The sequence below is a fragment of the Lepidochelys olivacea genome (genome assembly GCF_965140295.1).
Source record: "Lepidochelys olivacea isolate rLepOli2 genome assembly, chromosome: 9".
Lineage (NCBI taxonomy): Eukaryota > Metazoa > Chordata > Testudines > Cheloniidae > Lepidochelys > Lepidochelys olivacea.
This window is the reverse complement of record NC_140419.1, coordinates 1,439,505-1,462,925: the sequence shown is the minus strand read 5'-3', so window position 1 is coordinate 1,462,925 and position 23,421 is coordinate 1,439,505. Positions and strand designations below refer to the sequence as shown.

At 46.4% G+C, this 23,421-nt stretch overlaps 1 protein-coding gene across 1 annotated transcript; it reads right to left on the bottom strand.

Annotated features, from left to right (window-relative positions):
• Positions 1-706: 706 nt before the first annotated feature.
• Positions 707-22,508, bottom strand: LSG1 (large 60S subunit nuclear export GTPase 1; the record flags this gene model as incomplete). Its single annotated transcript, XM_084638105.1, has 14 exons — positions 707-1,397; positions 3,943-4,113; positions 4,766-4,845; positions 8,017-8,140; positions 8,509-8,652; positions 9,429-9,530; positions 9,822-10,232; positions 11,291-11,467; positions 12,047-12,107; positions 15,744-15,830; positions 16,779-16,865; positions 19,066-19,186; positions 22,089-22,215; positions 22,443-22,508. The coding sequence occupies 14 exons, from the start codon at positions 22,506-22,508 to the stop codon at positions 1,218-1,220; spliced, it is 1,938 nt and encodes a 645-aa protein (XP_084494231.1). The 3' UTR covers positions 707-1,217.
• Positions 22,509-23,421: the final 913 nt, after the last annotated feature.

Genomic DNA, 23,421 nt, shown 5'->3' with positions numbered 1-23,421 from the left:
AACTAAGCTCATAATGTTTTCCAGTCCTATTATTCCCTGCCACTGGATCAGGAATGGAGAGTAACGACAGATGGATGCAGAGGACTCAGTGTGCAACCCTAGCCTGGATGGGTTGCTCTGGCCTTTGACACATACTTGTGGAGTTTGGATTTTTCTCAACTTTGGCAGTATTTGTTGAGCTTGTCCTGCCACTGAAGTCACACTGAATTCTTGAAGATTGAATATTTCTGTAACTAATATAGGCTCATTAGTTTGAATTATTTTGGGGCTCAATTCTGGTTTTACATATGATGCTTCTGTTACTGGCTATTTTATATCTACATCTGCCCAGTACCAGACCTTTGATGAGACATAGTAAGACATGGCCACATACAGGACATAAAATCAAATTGATCTGGGACAAATTAGGCAGCAAAGAGACTAGTACTCAGTCAGATGGAGACTGTTTTAAGAGATAAATGGAAAAACGTATATAAGCGTTAACTCCAAAACCAATGGAACATGGAGCCACATTTCCTTCCCCACAGCATGTTCAGGCCCAGCTACATCTGCAGCTCTTTACTTTGCCAGTAAACCGACAGAAAAGTTTCCAGAGACAAACTCTACTGAATGTTGCACTGGCCAAGCAGCGAGAAGGCAGTGGCTTCAATACAGATACACCATGCCTGTTGCCAGAACTAAATATCAAAAAAAATTCACGACTAACTTGTTGAACATTAATTTATGTTCTGCCAGAATTCACCAGAACAGATTAAAAAAAGGAAACAGGTGAAAGTGTCTCAAATGTAACAAACTTTATCCAATAAGATTCAATTATTTAACTTCTTAGTCAGTTGTACAGGTTTTTGTTTAACCCTCCAGAGCTATAAAATAGGTTTGGAAGCTAAACATACTCGTAAAATGACTCCAACCACTCTCGGCAAAAGGGCCGACTTTTCAGGAGCAGTTAAAAGCCTAAACTGACCTGCTTCCAGGAGAGACCAATGGCAAGTTCTTTGATGGTTAGCAGGGAGCTTTGTTTCTTTCTCCGAAGGAAGAAACACCGTGTGGCAGAGTCTGACCTCACACACCTGCCCCAGGCAGTTTGTCACACAGTCAGATTTTCAGTGTGAAACACTGATGCTGGTTTATCCTTTCTGCTTCAGTGTGTTCGCATAATATGTAGGACATATTGCGGTCTCCAGCCTGGCAGCAAGCACATTTGGCTAATGCCTCAGCTATGCATCTAGGTGCTTGGTGATTCTGCGAACCTTCTCCTTTTTGTTTTTATTCCCATGTTTTTTCCAGGGCTTTCCTCTGACGTTCTCGGAGCTGGATGCAGCCAAAGGCACAGGCCCACAGCCAGGTTTATATCCCATCACAGTCTGAACACCTTTCGTCAGAGCACGGACATTCTCCTAAAAACAATAAATATTTGCAAACGTGTAAGCACTGAGGCATTTAACTGTAGATTAAATTACAACATATTAATTTTAACATCAGGCATAAGCCAATCCACATGCTAGGAGGCACATCCAGAGCTGCAGAGGTTCCTCTGGCAAAGTGGGAGTGGTGTCGTGCAGCACAGCAGAGCCAAAGTCTGCCAGGGATTCCTGCCTAGCAGTGTAAGAGGCAGAGCCCCAGAGGGCCATAGGTCAGACTGCTGCCTAGGGGCACATTGGGATTGCAGTGGTCTACTTCAGTCGTCATTGGGCTGTAATGGCCTTTGCAGAGCAACACTGCGGCCACTCTGCTGGGATTCGTTCATGCTTCTGCCCACCTGTGAAATACCCAGCACATGGGCATCTCAGTTTGGGCCTAACTGTGAATGTCTCCTGTACTGCATTGACAACAAGGGAGTTTTGGAATGGGGTGGGAAAAAAAGAAATTCCATTTCTTTAGCGGGGACACACTATTTTTTGTCCGCTTGCTTGCAGGTGGGTGCTATGGACTCCGGGGTCTGCCAGATCATTCCGTTGATCAGAAATGCTATATTTGCCAATGTAGAGCTTGCAAGATGTCAAGCAACCTGTGCTGTTGCTCTGACTTCCTCCAGAGGGACCCTGAGAGAGTCCACAACCTGTGGGACAGTTCCTGGGGGAAAGATGAGAAGTGAGTTGGTGGTGTAACCTCTTCCTCTTGTTCCTCTAGCACTTCTTGTTCTGTCTCAGGCAGTCTAGAGACTGATGAAGATGGAGATCTCATTTGTGTCTGTCTCTGCTCTGCAGGTGGTTTGTGAAGTACACCCTATATGCAGCCCCTGGGTCCCAAAAGGGCTAATATGGGGAATTGTTATGGGTTTGCATCCTTGGGGAGCCCATACCAGAGACCTGGTTCACTTCTGGTCTCCAGGTATCACGGACAAGAAGATGATTCTCTGTGCGGTTGGGCCTGATATGATGGAGGACTGTGTGAGGCAATGGAATACTCCTCGTCTTCCTCCTTCTCTTCCTCTCTAGAGAAGGGTGGTGAAGGAGAGTGGTGCTGTGTCTCCGGGGAAGAGGCACGAAGTGCAGACAGCTGGCTACGGAGAAGTGACAACTCTGGGATGTCAGACACTATCAGGTCCTTTGGCTATCTAAACTCCTGTGGTACCAGGAGCAGCATCATTGGCACCCGTGGGTGTGCAGAGATGGGGACATTGTCGGTGCTAAGGGTGGAGTGCATTCTCTTGAGCAGCCAGTGTAGATGGAGCCAAGGGTCATGTCAGTATCGAGGGCTTGCTCGGTGCAGAAGCATTCAAAGTTGTTTTGGCTGAGGCAAGTGGTACCGATTTTGAAATTCTTGTAGAGTCCTTCTCAGTGCTGAAGGACAGGGTTTCTGTCTGTGGTCCTGCCCGTTTAGGGTCCTTGGACCTCTCCTCAACACCAGTACCGGAGGTGCCCGGATGATCGCGGGAGCTAAGTCTCACCCCTGAAGACGCTGAGGCTACTGACCTGACAGGGGATGCCTTTCTCTGAGGCGGCTCCTTAAAGGGTGAGCCAGTGGCCTGCTTCTTTTCATCTGGGCGGGAGAGAGTTGATTTTCTCTTGGTGGTGCGTGGCAAATGAGGGTCGGCTGATGATCGTCTGCCGATGGTGACCGCCGCGTAGGAGGGGTTATGACCAGCCTCAGACCCTGGCCTCAATGAGAGCTCTCCATTAGTGAAAGGTTTGGCCTCAGTTCCCAGTCCTTTCTGGACCGAGCCTTTCATTTGAGGCAGTGACTACTTCTGAGAGACATGTCCCTCCCTGAGACAGCATATGTACTGGAAGTGACCGTCACTGACAGGAATGGTCTCACGACAAGAGAGGCACCTCTTGAACCCGGGGGATCTGGGCAAAACCCCGAGAAGGGAGAGCTTCCCAATTGGGAAGGGCATAGAAAAAGAAACCTACGCTAGGCTAAAGAATAACGGGGAGGAAAGAGCAACAGATTTTTTTTTTATTTTTTAAATCGGAGAAAGAAAAAAAAATTCAAGGAAACGGCTAAGATATAGAACGTTATAATGGAACCACTTCTGCTACTAAGGCTATGGATGTCTGAAGGGCTCTGCTGAGGATTCCACACCAGACCAACAGCCTCTGTTGAGGGCAGTTGGACTATACAGTGCTATACAGACGCCGCTCACGGCACGAGATGGGGAAGAGTATGTGCACCCCAACAGGCACAGCTACCGATCTCTTATCCCCGGCGCAGGGTGCTACCGCATCTACAGTGGAACACCCTTAGGGAATCCACTTAAAGAAGAACTTCCAGAGGTCCAAGATATTAAAAGTCAACATTAACAGTCCAAAGTGCTCCTTTGGCAAGGCTTTTAAAATTCTTGGATGCTAGTTATCCAAACCTGCTGATTCGTAAATGTCTAACTTTAGGACCTGCTGTTTAACATCCTCCATGGTTACTTTTTTTGGTTACACTCTGAAGATGCTGACAAATTGGTACTAGCATAGATGTCTCTAAGGCAACTACTCCAGAACTTACCTGGTGGAAAAATGTTTTGTCCACCACATTTTCAATTTGTTTTGCGTTCTGATTCCTTTCGGACTTTTCTGCATTGCCGTGCACAGCTCTGTGCTGTGTATATCTTTCGTGCTGGTGTTGGAAGTCGTTTGGGTCAATGCCAGGAGGAGGATGGCAATACAACAGCTTACCCTGTAAAATTAATCAGTCAATCAATGGCTTTCATCCTCGTGGCAAGAATCTCACAGCCAGACCCTGAAAGGGCAAGGGTGGACTCCACAAGTTCAGAGAGCAAAACTATGTCTAGTGGCTAGGAGCTGCAGACCGAATGTCAGGACTCCTGGGCTCTATTCCACAGACTTGCTCTAACTCTTGGCAAGTCCCTTATGCACAATGTTTCATTTTGCCTGGCTGCCAAATGGGTACAATACAGACCTCCCAATGGTGCCATGAGGTCTAATAAGGCTCATCCAATGAGAGGGATTATGGAAGTGCAAAGGATTATTATTGTAACGGTTATGGGCACTGCGGTCATAATAAGGCCAGTGCATGGCCCACTAACCAAAATGAGTTCTCTTTTTAACTATGTGCTGTACATTTTATAGATACTCCTTCCTCTCTAGCAAGCATGAGCTGTCTAGCATGTCTCTTTCTGCCATCACACACAAAACCACCTTTCTAACGGTCATCAGCAGAGAGAGCCCATTCGTTTTAGTCTCTTTTTGATTAAAACCCCAGATTATAGATTTTTGGCTAAAGAAACACTTCAGCGTATCGCACTCCTTCATCCCCCAAAGGCAGAGCTGCTTGAGCAGAATAGATAACAGTGGTAGTGAGAACTTACACTGACGTAATCTTTCAACACATATCGCGCTGATCTTGGCTGGTCTGGCTGCCCATGAGCTGTCATAAATCCTCTCATATCTGGGAGAAAGGCAGCAGAAGGTTAAGATTCAGAGGCAAGTTATAGCAGACTCTCTATCAAGGGAAGAGAGACCCCCACAGCTATGCAATAGGTACTGCTGTTGCTAGTGCAGTCCTTTCTTTTGAGAAAAAGCCCATGCCCTCTCCAAATCCCAGTCTAATGCTCGGCTTGTTGGGAAGAGCGGGGGATGGGAGATGAAAGCTGTCACCAGGTATGGGGAACGCTGTTGACTGCAAGGGGCATCTAGAAGCATTCTAGTCAGAAGGGAATGAAGAGATTTGACAACCCCCCAAAACACAATCACTGTTAGGCTAGAGAAGAGATGTTAAGAGTAACAAGAAGGGTTTCTTCAGGTATGTTGGCAACAAGAAGAAAGCCAAGGAAAGTGTGGGCCCCTTACTGAATGAGGGAGGCAACCTAGTGACAGAGGATGTGGAAAAAGCTAATGTACTCAATGCTTTTTTTGCCTCTGTCTTCAAGAACAAGGTCAGCTCCCAGACTGCTGCGCTGGGCAACACAGCATGGGGAGGAGGTGACCAGCCCTCTGTGGAGAAAGAGGTGGTTAGGGACCATTTAGAAAAGCTGGACATGCACAAATCTATGGGGCCGGATGCGCTGCATCTGAGAGTGCTAAAGGAGTTGGCGGCTGTGATTGCAGAGCCATTGGCCATTATCTTTGAAAACTCATGGTGATCGGGGGAAGTCCTGGACGACTGGAAAAAGGCTAATGTAGCACCCATCTTTAAAAAGGGAAGAAGGAGGATCCTGGGAACTACAGACAAGTCAGCCTCACTTCAGTCCCCGGAAAAATCATGGAGCAGGTCCTCAAGGAATCAATCAATCCTGAAGCACTTACATGAGAGGAAAGTGATCAGGAACAGTCAGCATGGATTCACCAAGGGAAAGTCATGCCTGACTAATCTAATCGCCTTCTATGATGAGATTACTGGTTCTGTGCATGAAGGGAAAGCAGTGGATGTATTGTTTCTTGACTTTAGCAAAGCTTTTGACACGGTCTCCCACAGTATTCTTGTCAGCAAGTTAAAGAAGTATGGGCTGGATGAATGCACTATAAGGTGGGTAGAAAGCTGGCTAGCTTGTCAGGCTCAATGGGTACTGATCAATGGCTCCATGTCTAGATGGCAGCCGGTATCAAGTGGAGTGCCCCAAGGGTCAGTCCTGGGGCCAGTTTTGTTCAATATCTTCATAAATGATCTGGAGGATGGTGTGGATTGCACTCTCAGCAAATTTGCGGATGATACTAAACTAGGAGGAGTGGTAGATACGGTGGCAGGTAGGGATAGGATACAGAGGGACCTAGACAAATTGGAAGATTGGGCCAAAAGAAATCTGATGAGGTTCAACAAGGACAAGTGCAGAATCCTGCACTTAGGACGGAAGAATCCCATGCACCACTACAGACCAGGGACCGAATGGCTAGGTGGCAGTTCTGCGGAAAAGCACCTAGGGGTGACAGTGGACGAAAAGCTGGATATGAGTCAGCAGTGTGCCCTTGTTGCCAAGAAGGCCAATGGCATTTTGGGATGTATAAGTAGGGGAATAGCCAGCAGATCGAGGGACGTGATCGTTCCCTTCTATTCGACATTGGTGAGGCCTCATCTGGAGTACTGTGTCCAGTTTTGGGTCCCACACTACAAGAAGGATGTGGAAAAATTGGAGAGAGTCAGCGAAGGGCAACAAAAATGATTAGGGGTCTGGAACACGTGAGTTATGAGGAGAGGCTGAGAGAACTGGGATTGTTTAGTCTGCAGAAGAGAAGAATGAGGGGGGATTTGATAGCTGCTTTCAACTACCTGAGAGGTGGTTCCAGAGAGGATGGTTCTAGACTATTCTCAGTGGTAGAAGATGACAGGACAAGGAGTAATGGTCTCAAGTTGCAGTGGGGGAGGTTTAGGTTGGATATTAGGAAAAACTTTTTCATTAGAGGGTGGTGAAACACTGGAATGTGTTACCTAGTGAGGTGGTAGAATCTCCTTCCTTTGAAGTTTTTAAGGTCAGGCTTGACAAAGCCCTGGCTGGGATGATTTAATTGGGGATTGGTCCTGCTTTGAGCAGAGGGTTGGACTAGATGACCTCCTGAGGTCCCTTCCAACCCTGATATTCTATGATTCTAAGATTAAACACACCAGAGAGTACACTCAGTCCTCAGAAGAGGGAGCTAAATACCTGTTGCATTTAGCTCAGATTGACTCTGCTGACTGATTCGGGAGTGTTGGCATCCGGCACCGAACAAGATGAGTATCACAAACCAACTTCCATGTTCAAGATCATTGCCAGGTACCATTCAGATATGTATGTTTTATGTAAATGCCTTCTGATTAGGGTTATTTCATCTACAGGAAGCAAATTTGCAAAGCATAACGATATACTCCTGGGGGAATTCTGCACCACTGCCCAATGCAGAATTTGTGCTGCCAAACTGCCGGCTGCCTGTAGGGGCTGCTGGCCCAGCAGAGCTCAGCTCTCCAGCTCACAAATACAGGACGCTGCCGGGGGAAAGGGGTGCTGAGAGGTTCCGGGCAGCTATGGTTCTCAGTGCAGGAAATTCTGTACAAGTCCAGGACCCAGCATCAGGCTGTTTCTCCCTCTGGATCGCAGGGATCTGGCGGGGAGGGAGGGAGTGTTTGGGCTGGCGGGGGTGATCCTGCAGCTGGGCTCTGGGGAGTAAGAGGGTGCGGGTGTCTGAGACCAGAGGGGCAGAGTTCTCCCCCAAAATGAGCTCAGCTGGCACATGTGACACACCCAGACTGAGGCGCCCAACGAAAGCATAACAGAGAAACAGGAACTGGGTTGTCGTAGGGGTTTCTTTAACTCTCTACTCCTAGGGGAATTTTTTTGTTGTCTGTATTGTTACAGACATACTTGCTAACAGGTATTTTGAGTATATTGTTATTTTGACAAATAAAATATGCAAAACTTTGCAGAATTTTAAAATACTGGGCACATAATTTTTTAGCACAGAATTTGCCCTGGAGTAACTATAACACATACAGAGAATTAGCCATCTACACATGGCCTCCAGCAAAGGCCTCATAGTCGAAGAAGGAAGGTTTTAGTACCTGAGACACCCAAGTGTGAAACTGAATTTAACCCTATGCTTCAGTGGCTAAGTGTATTGCGGGGGTGGGTGTTAGGGTATCATCACTCACATCCATATGCTGTTAGCAGCTCTTCAGATGTTGGTTGGCGATCTGGCTCCTCATCTTCTCTGGGTTTTATGATATTTATTCCATAGGTTGCTTCTAAAACATGTCGAGGGATATGCTGGCAAATGTGAGCTAGTGAAGGAAGCCACAGGCTGAGTTCTGTTCTGCATGCACTGGTTGCACAGGCAAAAGGTATTGTAGGTTACTCAGGAAGACTACTTTGCTTTTAAGAGTAAAGAATGACTGAGATTTGATTATATAGGTTGAAAAAGGAAAGACACATGAGCCTCCACAATAAGGATTATCTTAAAATAACACAACTCAAAAGAACAAAAGCAGAAGATGACAGAAACAGAGGTCTATTTCATCCCTCGGGCAACTCCACTGACTTCAATAAATATGGCCAGACAGCCTTAGTCCCAGCTAGCATACAGTATATTTCACATCTAAGTGTTACCACATGCCAAACATTTCCAAACCCCGAGCAAAGGATATTAGAGAGATAGGTGGAACATGGTCCCTCATCTGGTCTATAGGCAAAATTCCACAGCAGATCATCTCTGCCTTTGTAGAGACGAAGGATGGCATCACCAGACCAGGACAATCGCAGAGACACAGGCCAGGCTCCACATATAGAGTCTACAAGGAAAAGAAAAGCAGAGGTCACCGAGCATCCGATGTATGTTCCAAGCGAGGAAAGGGAATGAGAGGCAGAAAAATCACAGTAAAGTTGGGTGTGGGTGGGGTGAGAGAAAAAAAAACGCTAGTGCAGGGGAAGATTCACCAAGCAGAAACTCCACAACACTACAGTGTGGCATGGAGATGGCCAGCCGGAGCCTACACTTTGCTCAGCATGAAGGTGGCAGCTAAAGGAAGAACAGAAAGTCACAAGAACCCAGTTTTGTACCAGTGTCTCCCAGGGACAAAGAAGTGTGACAGCTCTGAAGGCTTTTCCTTGCAGTCTGAAAAGATTCTATCATCCCCAAGTTGGGGCAAAGCAGAACAGTCAAGGACGATACTCTTCCTGCTCTTTATGCTACGGAAGGTGCTTCCTGACCTCTAGGAATCTAAAGTAGTACCTACTTCTGCCTGAGGACTCCTTCTTGCCATGTGCTGATGGACAGAGGATGGCCAAGTACCACATTTACAATGGAATATGGAAAATATTTCCATCAGAACAGAAGCTCTCATGTGTTACTCTCTCCAAGCTGTAGCCAACACGATGAAAACCCTTGAGAACCCCTGCCAGCGAGCATGATCAGACATTCCTAAACCGCACTGGCACAGTCAAAATAATACATGGCATCCAGATCAGAGATTTGAGAACTCCCAGCTTCTGCCATGGGGGGAAAGCCACCTTGCAATCAAGTTTCCTTCAGCTGGAGGTGACTGAAATGCCAGCACCCCAATGATACCTGAAAGTGCTTTGTGTGACCTGGCGTGGCAGACACGGACACTTTCTTGTTTCCAAGGATCGTGTTGATTGTTGAGCTCTTACCAACATTAGGGTAACCCACCTGGAAGGCAGAAAGTGGATTGATAAGACAGTCATACCAGGCAAGGCATTATTAAGCTACTAATAGGTTTGGCACAGGGACTAACCGTCAATCTAAGCACCATTTGAAAGTTGTACTGTAGAAAGCTGCAAGGCTGCAGTGCTTAAAATGAATCCACACTTTGAATCCTTACTGATTTCACTTGCCCGGATTTTGTCCTCATGGGAAGCGGGCCTTCTGGACAAGCGTACATTCCACACTGCAAGGCTCTTGGACCACGTTAGTCTATTTTAAGTACAAGCTCCAACTTACCAGCCCTACCGTGACCTCTCCCTCCTTCACCTTCTTCCCAGTATGTATCGTTCTGAATATCTCCAGCAGTTCCTTTTTCTGTGCCAGGTGGCTGAAGTTACTGATGTGCCTGCTCTGCAGTGGCCCTGGGCTTTGCCCGAAAGCCCTGTCAGTCCTGCTTTCCATACAGCTTGGGTTATTGGAATTTACTTCTTCCTCACCATCATCTTCAGAACAGGTCTGCCAGGCATCCTCCTCCTCTTCACAGTCCTCATATTCATCACTGTCGTCGGCATCACTGCCCAGGACTCTGCTTTCAAGATGCAGAGCGTTACCCCTGAGTGCGCTTTCTGCACTGCTCTGCAGGGCACTGTGCTCCTCCTCACTGGACCCGCCATCTTCAGAGTCACTTGCCTCCTCAGGTTCTAGTCCCTGGGTAAAGAATGAGAGTTTCATGGATGGAATAGAGAGGGCGGAACGTAACCAGCAGCAGTGCTGTGGGGAAATAATTATTGTACTGTATAAATCTATTCAGACAGATTTAATTCTCACCCCCCTTATCTATTTTACAGGATTACTGCAGACTGCCAATAACCCATGCAACACTCCTGTGTCAGCAGCGGTCTGAGAGTTTGGAGGTCAGTAGATGTCTTCCTCTAGTGGCTTCACATCTTTGCTCAGTACTTATTTCATGTGTCTTGAAAAAGGACTGCAACAGCTGCGCTATGTGAACTGAAGGGGATAGTCTGCCATTTCACAACAGCTTTCAGTGCACATCTCTATCTGCCACTGAAATCTATTTGGTAACGGTGCAGATCTTCCCAAACTTGTCTTATTGCATACCCCCTTCCAGACCTACCAGCTGCCCGCGTACCCCCACTTCTCATCACGGATACGTGGGGTGTTCTTAAAGCTACCCTTCTTGAGCCATCTATCCATATTGCACTGTTACGTACAGACATACGTATAGTGCGACATACAACCAAAAACCCCTAAGTTCTGAGCTGAGTTAGACTGAACAGTTGCTGGGCAACTGAACCCGCACTGTACGGTGATTGGAGGTGAGGACTCTGTACATCAGCGTCTCTGTGCATCTGGGTTCTCATTGTGTACATCTTGAAGTAAATTAACTACCGTATTTTTATATAACAAATTCCCACAAAGTTTTAAAGCTTCATCTGAGTAGCCTACTATGAAAATGCAATAAATAAAATAATTCATAAATAAAAGCCACCATTACCCAATTTCTCCCGCATTCCCCCCGAGATGTCTCGTGTTCCACAGTTTGGGAACCCCTGCTCTAGAGTGAAGCATAGCAGTTACCCTTGAAGCATAGCAGTTACCCTTCCCTAAGGAAGAGGGTATTTCCCCTCTTTCTCTGGAGTTCAGTTACACTACTGCAAGCATGACTGCAAGAAAAACATACATCTCAGTCTTCACAATTCACCAGACACACACACAACCACACGTCAACAAGTGACTTAAGCTACCTTAAGTTTAGCACTCAGCCGTATGCCTTCTGCCAAGGCTGACCAGAACACAACTTTAACACCTTCTCTCTCAAAGAACTGCGCCCAAGCCCCGCGCTGCTCTTTGCTCAGCAAATCCGCCTTGTTTAGCAGAATGATGTTCTCTTTGTCGCTGCTCATTTCCTTCACGTAACATTCCTGGAGAACACAAAAGGATTAGACAGTATTCTGATTTGGAAACTGCTGCAGTCCAACATCAAAGTAAAGTAAAATTAGGCCTGCTTCAGTGTACCCTTCGGTAGGCTCACCAACAATTGTACCATTAGGGCCTGATTTACAAAGGGTTCCGCACACAGCTGCATGTCTGATTTGCAAATGCATTTACTGGGACTGCTTGCACAAAGTGGACATTTGCAGCACAAAGGGCCAGACACAGCTGGCATTTACATACACAATATACCCTACATTCTCATGCAGGTGTGGAACAGAAAGGCTCCAGATCTTGGAGTACTGAGTCCCAAAGCTGACTCAGTATTTATCAAGTTTGCCATTTTGTTACTGCAGGACATTTTATTTCAGAGGCTTCATTAAATGGCTGCTGTTTCTGTAATTTCCAATATTTCTTTTAAATGTTTAGGATAACAGTAATCCACTGTTTTTTTGATTTTGCACTGCTTTTGATTATATGATTATACTGTATATAAAGTTATATACAGTCAAAGTGAGCACTGAGACAAGGACAGTAGTTTAGAAGGACATTTGCTTCACTTAACTTACCAGATCTTGGCATCTAAACAGGAGAGGATTTCTGGCATCTACTATCTGAACCACAATGTCACTGCAAAATAAAAGGCCAATAAGCACCTTTTACTGCATTATTACAAAGGAAACCATGGAGCACAGCACACGATTGTTATTATTTCTTTTCAGGGAAATTTAAGAGATGGAATTTCACCTGTCAATCGTGTTTACTAGTTCCACTAAATACTCTCACTTAACTGGCCCATGACAGGACGACTCATTGGCTGTAAGGGAAAGTCTGGTATTACCAGACTTTCCCTTACAGCCAATTTATAATGTCCCATAAAGTCACCCTCCCTAATTTGTACCAAATTGAAGTGCGTTTCACACAGCTGACACCCTCTAACTGCAATATAATTGCTGGGCAAAGGGAAGTGAGGAGAATTTTCAACACATCTAGACATCCAGGGACAGTGTTTGGGATCAGCTTTGTATTCAGTAGAGAAACTGCATGAGGTGTTACTGGAGAAAGATATATGGAGTCACTTCCAGAGGGACATAGCGTGATTTAGCTGGGACTCTCATTAATGTAATTCTTGCCCATATCCTAATAATTCCCCTTAGACTGCAGGTCTGCTAGCACAGACTGCTGCCTGTTCTCTGGAAAAAGCTCGCTGACTGCCAAGCAGTGCATGAGGAGAAGGGAAAGCCCCAGGAGATAAATCATGCAGGATAAGCTCATCTGATTCCAAGAGTCAAACCTGCTCAGAACTCCAACTGAAACAGTTCCTTCACACACACAGTCCTTGCCAGTGTGCCCTTGGGAAAAACTCCTTCCCAAATCAAGCAGTTTACCACAATGAATATGAGTCAGATTCTGGTTGATATGAAGGAGTTGATACTATGAAACTGCTGAATCCTGGAATTCCTATATTCCAAGGCCAGAAGGGACCATTGTGCTCATCTACTCTGAGCTCCTGTATAGCACAGGGCAGAAAACTTCTCCAAAACAATTCCTAGAGCAGATCTTTTCGAAAAACATCCAATCCTGATTTTAAAATGGTCAGTGACGAAGAATCCAGCACGACCCTCGGTAAATCATTCCAGTGGTTAATTACCTTCACTGTTAAAAATGTACACCTTATTTATAGTCTGAATTTGTCTAGCTTCAAAGTCCAGCCACTGGATCACATTGTACCTTTCTCTGCTAGACTGAAGAGCCCATTATTAAATATTTGTTCCCTGTATAGATACCTATACACTGTAATCAAGTCACCACTTCACCTTCTCTTTGTTAGACTACATAGATTGAGCTCTTAGAGACCATCACTATGAGGTATGTTTTCTAATCCTTTTAATTGTTCTCATAGTTCTTCTCTGAACCCCCTCCAATTTATTAACATTCTTCTTGAATTGTGGTCACCAGAATTGGACACAGAATTCCAGCAACAGTCGCACCAGTGCCAAATATAGAGATAAAATAACTTCTCCATTTCTACTCAAGGTTCCCCTGTTGATGCATCCCAGGATCACATGAGCTCTTTTGGCCATAGCATCGCAATGAGAGCTCATGTTCAGCTGATTATCTACCTGACTCCCAAACCATTAGTGCCCAGGAAACGTGCCAGAGGCAAGAGAGCAACCGGTGCTTCAGCCTGCTGAGACCGAGGGAAGCTTAAAGCACACAGAGGATTTGGTATCTGGAGCCAGCAGAAGAGGGAGCCTGACCAGATATGTGACAACAGGATCACCTCAGAGATGGAGGGAGAGCCCGTACATGTGTTTCGGCATTGAGATTAGACTGCTTGGTGGGGAATTTTATGACTAGAGACATAGTTACAAAATGATGTAGTGAGAGTCCATTAAACATCACACAGAGAAAAACTGACTATTACCAGCTATGTCTGAAGGGAGTGAAAGCCAGACACGAGGAATCATATCATGCGTCAGATGGGACAGAAATAATAAAAGCTGACTATCATCCTGATAGCAATGTATTAGGACCGTGTATAGTAAGGAGAAGGAAATGGTAGATGTCCAATTGCCTGAGACTTTTGGAACTAGACAGAACCAAACACTTATAGAAAATGCCCAGTAGTGAGCAAGCCTATATTGCCAGGGAGATGGACTGTATGGTGTAATACAGAGGTTCTCAAACTGGGGGTTGGGACCCCTCAGGGGGTCGCGAGCTGTCAACCTCCACCCCAAACCCCGCTTTGCCTCCAGCATTTATAATGGTGTTAAATATCTAGAAAAGTGTTTTTAATTTATAAGGGGGGGGGGTTGCACTCAGAGACTTGCTATGTGAAAGGGGTCACCAGTAAAAAAGTTTGAGAGCCACTGGTGTAATAGGTCTCTTCCATTTTCAAGTTCTATGATTAGACCACAAACATGAGCTCCAAGGAGAACACACAGATCGGTGCAGACCAGCACCACTGTCTAAGCACGTATAAGGTGTCTGGATACCAGACATAAGGGCGCATACAAAGGAGGATGTTTCTGACAGCATGGGTGCTCACCAACCAAAGCCCCCCTGTGACATTGAGACAGTAACAAAGAGGCTCTTTATGAAACGGGCAGATCACTGTGACCTTGCTGCTGAAGTATTTTTCAATTTCAGAAAAATCAGTAGAGATACAATCTGAAAGTTAATTACTAATGAAATTATATGCCTAAACTAGATTAAAAACTGGCAGATGGCTTTGCTTTTCTGTTTCAGCTAAGCAGAGCAAACAGAAAGATTTCTGTGGTATGCCAGGTTGTTGTTAATGCCCCCAATAATCTTCTTCTGAATGGCAAGAGGCCCTAGACCAGGAGCCCACTCTCCACATCGCCTTGGCTTTCAAATGCTCCACTATTCCAGGACACACAATTTCTCTACCACTCTAGTGCCATGGAATGACTATGTGGGTGGGGTAGCGGTGATGGCTAAAGCAGATACAAGATTTTGAATGGACAGCCTAGAAGGCAAGTCCACCAGGGAATCCACAAAAGAGGGCTGCAGGTGTTGCTGATGTCAATGGGATTACTTGTGCTGCAAGCGAAGCACGTGCACACGTGTCTGCAGCATCAGGGCCTAGAATTGGGGGGGGGGGGGGAGGAGGAGGGGAGGGGCTTAAATAGCTTTTAGTGGCATAAAGTGTTTGTCACTTCAAAACAAAATTAATGAAGTGTTCATAATGAAAAGTTACTTAGTCCTTCAGTATGTTCACAATCACTTTGTTAATTTTTAAATACACACAGAACAAAATATTAAAAAATAGGAACCTAAAGTTATATTACTACGTCCATATTTAGACATTTAAGGGTGGGGTTTTCAAATGCATTTAAGTGACTTAGAAGTACAAGTCACTGACTTCAGACTGCAAACTATGAGTATTTCAGTTTTCTTGACTTGTGAAGTTCAATATATTGGAAGGTGAAGCTGGTTCCAAACACAGCACGGGCTATCTGCTTATCAATCATATGTTTCAGTTTGTGCTGTTCTCACAGTGAGGATGCTAACGAAGCCCTGGATAGGTTTTCAGCATAGATGAGCATTTTAGGTCTGAAGCTTCATAGTTACAAAATGTCCACATTAGCCACTCAAGGCTATGAAGTGGGAGTAAAGTAAAGTACTAGCAATGTGTGAACAAAAAACATCTGATTTAAATTAAAAACAAAAAAAAAGCCAACAATCTCTCTCTAAGTCATGATTTTTATCATCCGCGACACAGAAACCGATAAATGTTACCTTCTTTCAATGACTCTCCAGAGCTGGCGCCAAAAGTCTAAATTCCGTTCAAATGGGGTCAAAATCAGTTTCTGTTCTTCCTCTAGCCTAGAGAGAAAGAGGATACTCCCCATGCAGATCATGTTAGACAGCAAACACAGCACCAACTCTGCTTGGAATTACACCACACTCGCCTCTCACGGAGCAATCTACAAAAGGCAGGGACCCAAACATTAAGGTGCCCCTCCTGCGAGGTCTGTAAATAGATCTCAGCTCCTGAAGAAAACCAAGCTTAGTGCCATTAGTACACAGATGATGTGATGGCAACTGGTCACAGCAAAGAAAAGCCAACTCCATCAGCAAACAAATTGGGAAAATTCAGAGCTAGGGTATCAGAACAGATCAAAGAAATTACCCCCGTGCCACCCAGTATCTACACAGCTAGTTGGCATGTGGAAAAAATGCACTCGGGCCCATTCCTGGCAGCTTACACTCTGGGCCAGCTGCGCTCGGCTCCCATGTGGGGTGGGTACCTCACATTTCTCTTGAGCAGCATTATCCTGTAGAAACTGGAAGTGGCATTGGCATTCGCTGGAGACACATGCTTATCCCACCTCCTCTAAAGGGGCATGGGTATGACATTGTACTTTGGCTCAGAGCAGAGTCTGAGGGGATTCTAAATTAACCACCATTGTTTTGGAAAAAAGGAGAAACCTGCAATACGTAAATGTGATTTACAGGTTTACTTGCTCCTGCTTCAGTGCAGAGGGCCGGACTCAATGACTTTTCAAGGTTCTATTAAGCCCCACATTGCTTTGATTCTATGACATATGGTCCAAACTCTTAACCTCATAATAACCAGGGTACTTTTCAGAAACTTGCCACAAGGATGGACCAGGATCACAGTGGTGACAGTCCACCAAGGGTTTTTTCCTGTATTTACCAGGAGCAAACGACATAATCCCTGTGTCCTTAGAGCGCTAACAAAGATATAGAAAACCCATCCCTCCCCTAATGTCATTGATTAGTTGCATTAAGCCCAAGTAGGACACTCACTGAACAAGCTGTCGTCTCCACTCCAGAAAGCTCTCTCTCTCTGCTTGCTTTAACTTCTCAGCACTGGTTCTCCTATCCCAGGATGGTCTAGAATGATCATATATTGAAAGAAACATATAACAGTGTTTTAGAATGTTTTCTCGGTTATATTTGTCCAATAAAAGTAAGATCAGAAAGAACACTTGCTCTGGATGGTTCTGAGGCATTTTATTGGTTGTTGTTCTTATGCACAGGTATCATATTTCTTTGTTCTCTTTAAATATCATTTCAAAAAGTGAGGAGAGCATTAAACAGAAAAATGCAATCCATGATCCATTAAAATCTCTCATTCAAAAGGCCAGTTTCCTCAACTGTATTGCATAGGATATTTAAGAATGTGGGATTCGTCTCTCCTGCTAGATCTTTTTGAGTTTAAGAGTCTCTTCTATCTGGCTGATCTCAAATAGTGTGGCTGAGACTAACAGTCCTCTTTAAAGAACTGACTTTTAAAAATAATCAGTACCTGCATCTTTCTCAGTGTTAAAACTCTTATATTCCATTCAATTATCTTAAATGTTAATTCCTATGATTCTCAATTCTGCAACTGGTTCAGCTTCTGAAGGCAATGAACTAATGCCGCATGCAAGGAAGAGTTACAATCTGAAGCTGTTGCATAGGGATCCTGTTCTTGGGAAGGTCTTGTACAGCAGCATTGTAGATGAGCTAAAGAGTCAATTTTAAACCAACAAGAATACAAGAAACGAATCTATCCATATTGTAATAGCCCTATTTGTGTTTCAAGTAAGCTGCATTTTTAAAGCTTTTTTTGTCTCCACACATAACAATGCACTTCGTGACTTCACGCTATGGCCTTAGACTAGAGCATTCAGGTGGAGGGCTATTATCCTTGAATTACAAAACCCAACTATTTTATCAAGCGACTATAATAAAAAGATTAACAAGTTAGTTAACAATTCAGTACATAGCATATATGTTTGAGCACCATGAAGTGGCTCAAAAATAGAGTATTACACACAACCAAGAATTTATTTGGCTGTTTTGCAAGTCAACCTGGTAGCTGAACTTTTTTTTTAAATTTGAAGTAGTAATGAAACGACAGAACAGGACGCGTGTCCTACCGAAATCACATCAACAGAATACTAGGTGAATGAAATCTAAATCACTCCTCTATAAATATAGTAGCTCTGAAGTCAACAGTTTTTCTGAAGAGGGAATAACCCCCTTTTACCCAGATTCACATGGTCATGAACAGCAAAAATACAAAAAACCAACCAACCAAAAATAGTTTGAAATGTTCTCACTTTCAAATACCACCACCATCACCTAGCTCTTATATAGCCATTTTCATCAGTAGATCATAAAGCGCTTTACAAAGGAGGTCAGTATCAATATCCCCATTTTACAAATGGGGAAACTGAGGCACAGAGTGGTGACGTGACTTGGCTGAGATCACCCAGTAGGCCAGTGGCTGAGTTGGGAACAGAACCCAGGTCTCCTAAGTCCTAGTCCAGTGCTCTACCCACTAGGGCACATTGCATACCCTAGTATGTGCAAAACATGCTGGCTGCTGGACCACTTTGTTTTCACCAGGTACATCTACACTGGAAGTGTAATGTCCAGCTCAGGGAGACATACCCACGCTCTCTTTGGTTGAGCTAGCATGCTAAAACCAGCATTGAAGTCTGGCTGCACCACGGCGGGATGGCTAGCTGCCCCAAAACCAGAGCTAGGATTTCCAATGGGATTGTACTCGGGCAGTGAGGCCATCCCACCACCCGATTTTTTTAGCACGCTGGCTCAATCAAAGGTAGCACGGGAATATCCACCTGAGCTGGCAGTTACACCTCCAGTGCAGCTGTACCCTGTGAAAACAACCCAGTTACACCTTCCAGCTCGAGTGTGGACACTCCCAAAGCAGCGTATGGTATTTTGAGTTGTCCGGTGCCCCACCTTATTTAAACAAGCACACTAACTGCTCTGCTGCTGGGCCCCCATACTCCAACACTGACCCTGGTATGTTTCACTGAGAGTGCACTGCTGCCCAGTGGCCATCAGGAGGTGCTGGGACCCCTCACAGCACCAGTGGCAGGTTTCTGTGATGTAACTGGTACGTTCAGATCAAAAATTCAAGCACCAGGACAACATTTCAGTCAAGTGCAAATGTTAGAATAAATGTGGCGAATAATAATGGCTGAACTGTAAATCCCCACAAAAGGAAACGTACACTTGAAATGCCAATAGACTCAACCGAGGAGACACTGCAGTATTGCCCTGAGCTGGATCTTACCTTCTTGGTATACACAAAAACTGTCTGTTTTCTTCATGGAGTTTCTTGATATTTTTGGTCTCTTCTGCTGTCAGCAGGCCAGTCCTCGCCTCAGCAGGAACAAACTTGATATTCAGTTTCTCTGTTTATAAAGGAAAAATCCCTGCCATTAACATTCACACTCAGCAAGTGCAGATGTTAGGATCTGGGCTGCAACAAAAGAACACCCATGTGAAGGTGGTGGGATTACACGCCAAGCTGGCAGGAAACCTTTCCACCGAAAACCATTGATCTTCATACCATTCAACTGTTGCTGGTCTCACTTGAAACCAATAATTATATGCAAATTCTGACTGTGAATTTGTGCAAACACAGTGTATGCTGCTTCAGTTTACAGATGTTGCATCAGTTGTTGACCATTACAATAAACACAGTTTGAGTACTTTGGGAAGATTTTAACACGATTGTCAATGTTTGGGAAAGGTATTAGATTAATAGTACCTGGAGACTGAAGTCCTCTAACAATAGAGCAGAAAGCATCTCTGTAAGCTTTCCACCCACTCCTCTGCTAGTACCTTCACCTAGAGGGACAAAAGGACTAGTTCCCATTCAAATCTTGGCTTCTTTGCAGATAATGCAAAGTAACGTTCCATGTGTTGTGTGTATTTGTGTGATGTGCATCTGGTTCCATTAGGAGATGGACTGATACCATGACACATTCCACATAAGGCCTCCTCGACACACAAACTTGCACTGAAATAGCCAAGTTGGGTTTAAATTCACATTTTCCATTGTTTTGGTATAAGTCAGTTGGTGGGCATGCTTAATATGGAATAACAGTGCCCTATTTTAATTTAGCTTAATTCAAGCTTTTTCCAACTGATATTAAAATCAAATAGGACAAATATTTCAAAATACGCATGCCCACCCCCAGACTTGCACCAAAATAATGAAAGGTGGGATTATAAAACCAGTGTTGCTATTTCAGAGCAAATCTGTGTGGACCAGCCCTGAAATATAAGTTGGCAACACCTTTCAGTGACTACTCTTCATAGATTTGAGGCCAGAAGGCCCCCACTAGGTTGAAATTCAATGGGACAAATGCAAAGTACTACACTTAGGAAGGAACAATCAATTGTACACATACAAAATGGGAAATGACTGACAAGCAAGCAGCAGTGCAGAAAAGGATCTGGGGGTTACAGCAGATCATACACTAAATGAGTCAACAGTGTAATACTGATGCAAAAAAAAAAAAAAAAGGAAACATTCAGGATGTACTAGCAGGAGTGTTACAAGCAAGACATGAGAAATAATTCTTCCGCTCTACTCAGTGCTAGTAAGGCCTCAGCTGGAGAAATGTGTCCAGCTCTGGGCACCACACTTAGGGAAAGATGGGGACAAACTGGAAGAAGTCCAGAAGAAAGCAACAAAAACGATTAAAGGTCTAGAAAACGTGACCTAAACAGAAAGATTGAAAAAAAATGAGCTTGTTTAGTGTGGAGAAAAGACGACTGAGGGGGACAGGATAACAGTCTTCAAGTACGTAAAATGTTGTTATAAAGAGGAGAGCAATAAATTGTTCTCCTTAACCACTAAGCACAGGACAAGAAGCAAGGGGCTTAAATTGCAGCAAGGGAGACTTAGGTTAGACATTAGGAAAAAAACCCTTCCTATCAGGATAGTTATACAATGGAACAAATTACCTAGGGAGGACGTGGAATCTCCATTGTTGGAAATTTTTAAGAACATGTAGACAAACCCCTATAATGGATGGTCTAGTTATTACCCAGTTCTGCTTCAGTGCAGGGAACTGACTAGATGACTTATCAAGATCCCGTCCAGTCCTACATTTCTGTGATTAGATCATCCAGTCTGACATCCAACCTAGCAAAGACCAGAGAATTTAATGAAGTTACTCCCAATGTCCCCAATAAATTGTGTTTAGCTAAAGAATATCTTCCAGAAAGGCATCCAGTCTTGATTTGAAGCTATCAAGAGATGGAGAATCCACCACTTCCTTTGGTAGTTTGTTCCAATGGGCAATCATCCCCACTGATTAAAATTTGAATCTTATTTCTAATTTGAATTTGTCTGGCTTTAACTTCCAGCCACTGCTTCTTGTCCTGCCTTTCTCTACTGTGACAAGACACCACCTGGTCTCGCCAGACTTAGTGCTTCCCTCTCTGGAGATGGTGGGCCTGGGGTAAATCAGCCCCACTAAGAGCAGGATTTGCCTTCCCCCTTCTGTGCTCCTTTGGTTGTCTTTTTAGGGTAGGCCTGAGGGTCGGCCTAAGGCGTGATCCTCCACCAAACTAAAAGGAAGCAGTCTCAAAACACAAAACCAAGGGGGTACCTTTTGCTGCCTCCTTGCTGGGGCAGGGTGTTGTCCTGTTGCTCGCCAGGGGGTGTCAGTCTTTCCCCTAGCAGGCACTCAGATGTGGTGGTTTCCCCCATGGGAAGGAGCACAGCCTCTCACTCTGAAGCAGTTTATTTCCCTGCTGCCACTAGGGGGTCACCCAATGAAATTAACAGGCAACAGGTTTAAAACAAACAAAAGGAAGTATTTCTTCACACAACGCACAGTCAATCTGTGGAACTCCTTGCCAGAGGATGTTGTGAAGGCCAAGACTATAACAGGGTTCAAGAAAGAACTAGATAAGTTCATGGAGAATAGGTCCATCAATGGCTATTAGCCAGGATGGGCAGGGATGGTGTCCCTAGCCTCTGTCTGCCAGAAGCTGGGAATGGGCAACAGGGATGATCACTTGAGGATTCCCTGTTCTGTTCATTCCCTCTGGGGCACCTGGCACGGGCCACTGTCAGAAGACAGGATACTGGGCTGGATGGACCTTTGGTCTGGCCCAGTATGGCCGTTCTTATGTTTTTATGTAATCCTACAGCAGCTTATGCTAAAACGTAGGGAAAGTCTCAAAAACCACATGCTCCAGCTTTTAACATGCCTAATGCCTATTAATAAACAACATATTTTACATTTCAAATCATCATATCAGGATGAGTCTCTAGCATAGTCAAAAACTTACCAGCCGCAAATTCGGTTCCTGCAAGCTCTGCTGTGGCAAGGAATTCCTCAAGCGAGCTTTGTTCTGTCACCGACTGAAGGTTGAGGCGGCCCCAGTCATACCCGTCATTTAACTCACTTGTATGTAACTGCAAAGAAAAGCAGGTGTGTTGCAAGGCTGCTCTGTCAGCACCAAGTCAGACGCCATTTAACACAGCCCCCGGGGCATGTTCAGGCCGGGCCTGGAGGATTCAGGGCATTGGCCTGGCAGGGGCAGTTCTTGCCAAGGACACAGACAGCACAGCGGGACCCACACAGTGATTCTCCCGGTGTTCACCGCACTGACCTGCTGCGGTGCCCGCTAGGAGAGACCAACGCTCTGAGCTAGTCTGGGCACCCTGGGGGGCCGCCGGGAGGGGGCTCCCCAGCGGGGAGGGGGCATGGGCACACCGGGGAGGAGGGGGGCTCCCCAGCGGGGGGAGGGGGCATGGGCACACCGGGGAGGAGGGGGGGCTCCCCAGCGGGGGGAGGGGGCATGGGCACACCGGGGAGGAGGGGGGGCTCCCCAGCGGGGGGAGGGGGCATGGGCACACAGGGGAGGAGGGGGGCTCCCCAGCGGGGGGAGGGGGCATGGGCACACGGGGAGGAGGGGGGGCTCCAGCGGGGGGAGGGGGCATGGGCACACCGGGGAGGAGGGGGGGCTCCCCAGCGGGGGAGGGGGCATGGGCACACCGGGGAGGAGGGGGGGCTCCCCAGCGGGGGAGGGGGCATGGGCACACCGGGGAGGAGGGGGGGCTCCCCAGCGGGGGGAGGGGGCATGGGCACACCGGGGAGGAGGGGGGGCTCCCCAGCGGGGGGAGGGGGCATGGGCACACCGGGGAGGAGGGGGGGCTCCCCAGCGGGGGGAGGGGGCATGGGCACACCGGGGAGGAGGGGGGGCTCCCCAGCGGGGGGAGGGGGCATGGGCACACCGGGGAGGAGGGGGGGCTCCCCAGCGGGGGGAGGGGGCATGGGCACACCGGGGAGGAGGGGGGGCTCCCCAGCGGGGGAGGGGGCATGGGCACACCGGGGGAGGAGGGGGGCTCCCAGCGGGGGGAGGGGGCATGGGCACACCGGGGAGGAGGGGGGGCTCCCCAGCGGGGGAGGGGGGCATGGGCACACGGGGAGGAGGGGGGGGCTCCCCGCGGGGGAGGGGGGCATGGGCACACCGGGGGGAGGGGGGGCATCCCCAGCGGGGGGAGGGGGCAAGGGCACACCGGGGAGGAGGGGGGGCTCCCAGCGGGGGGAGGGGGCATGGGCACACCGGGGGAGGAGGGGGGGCTCCGGGGGGGGATGGGGGGGGGGGGGGGGTTGGG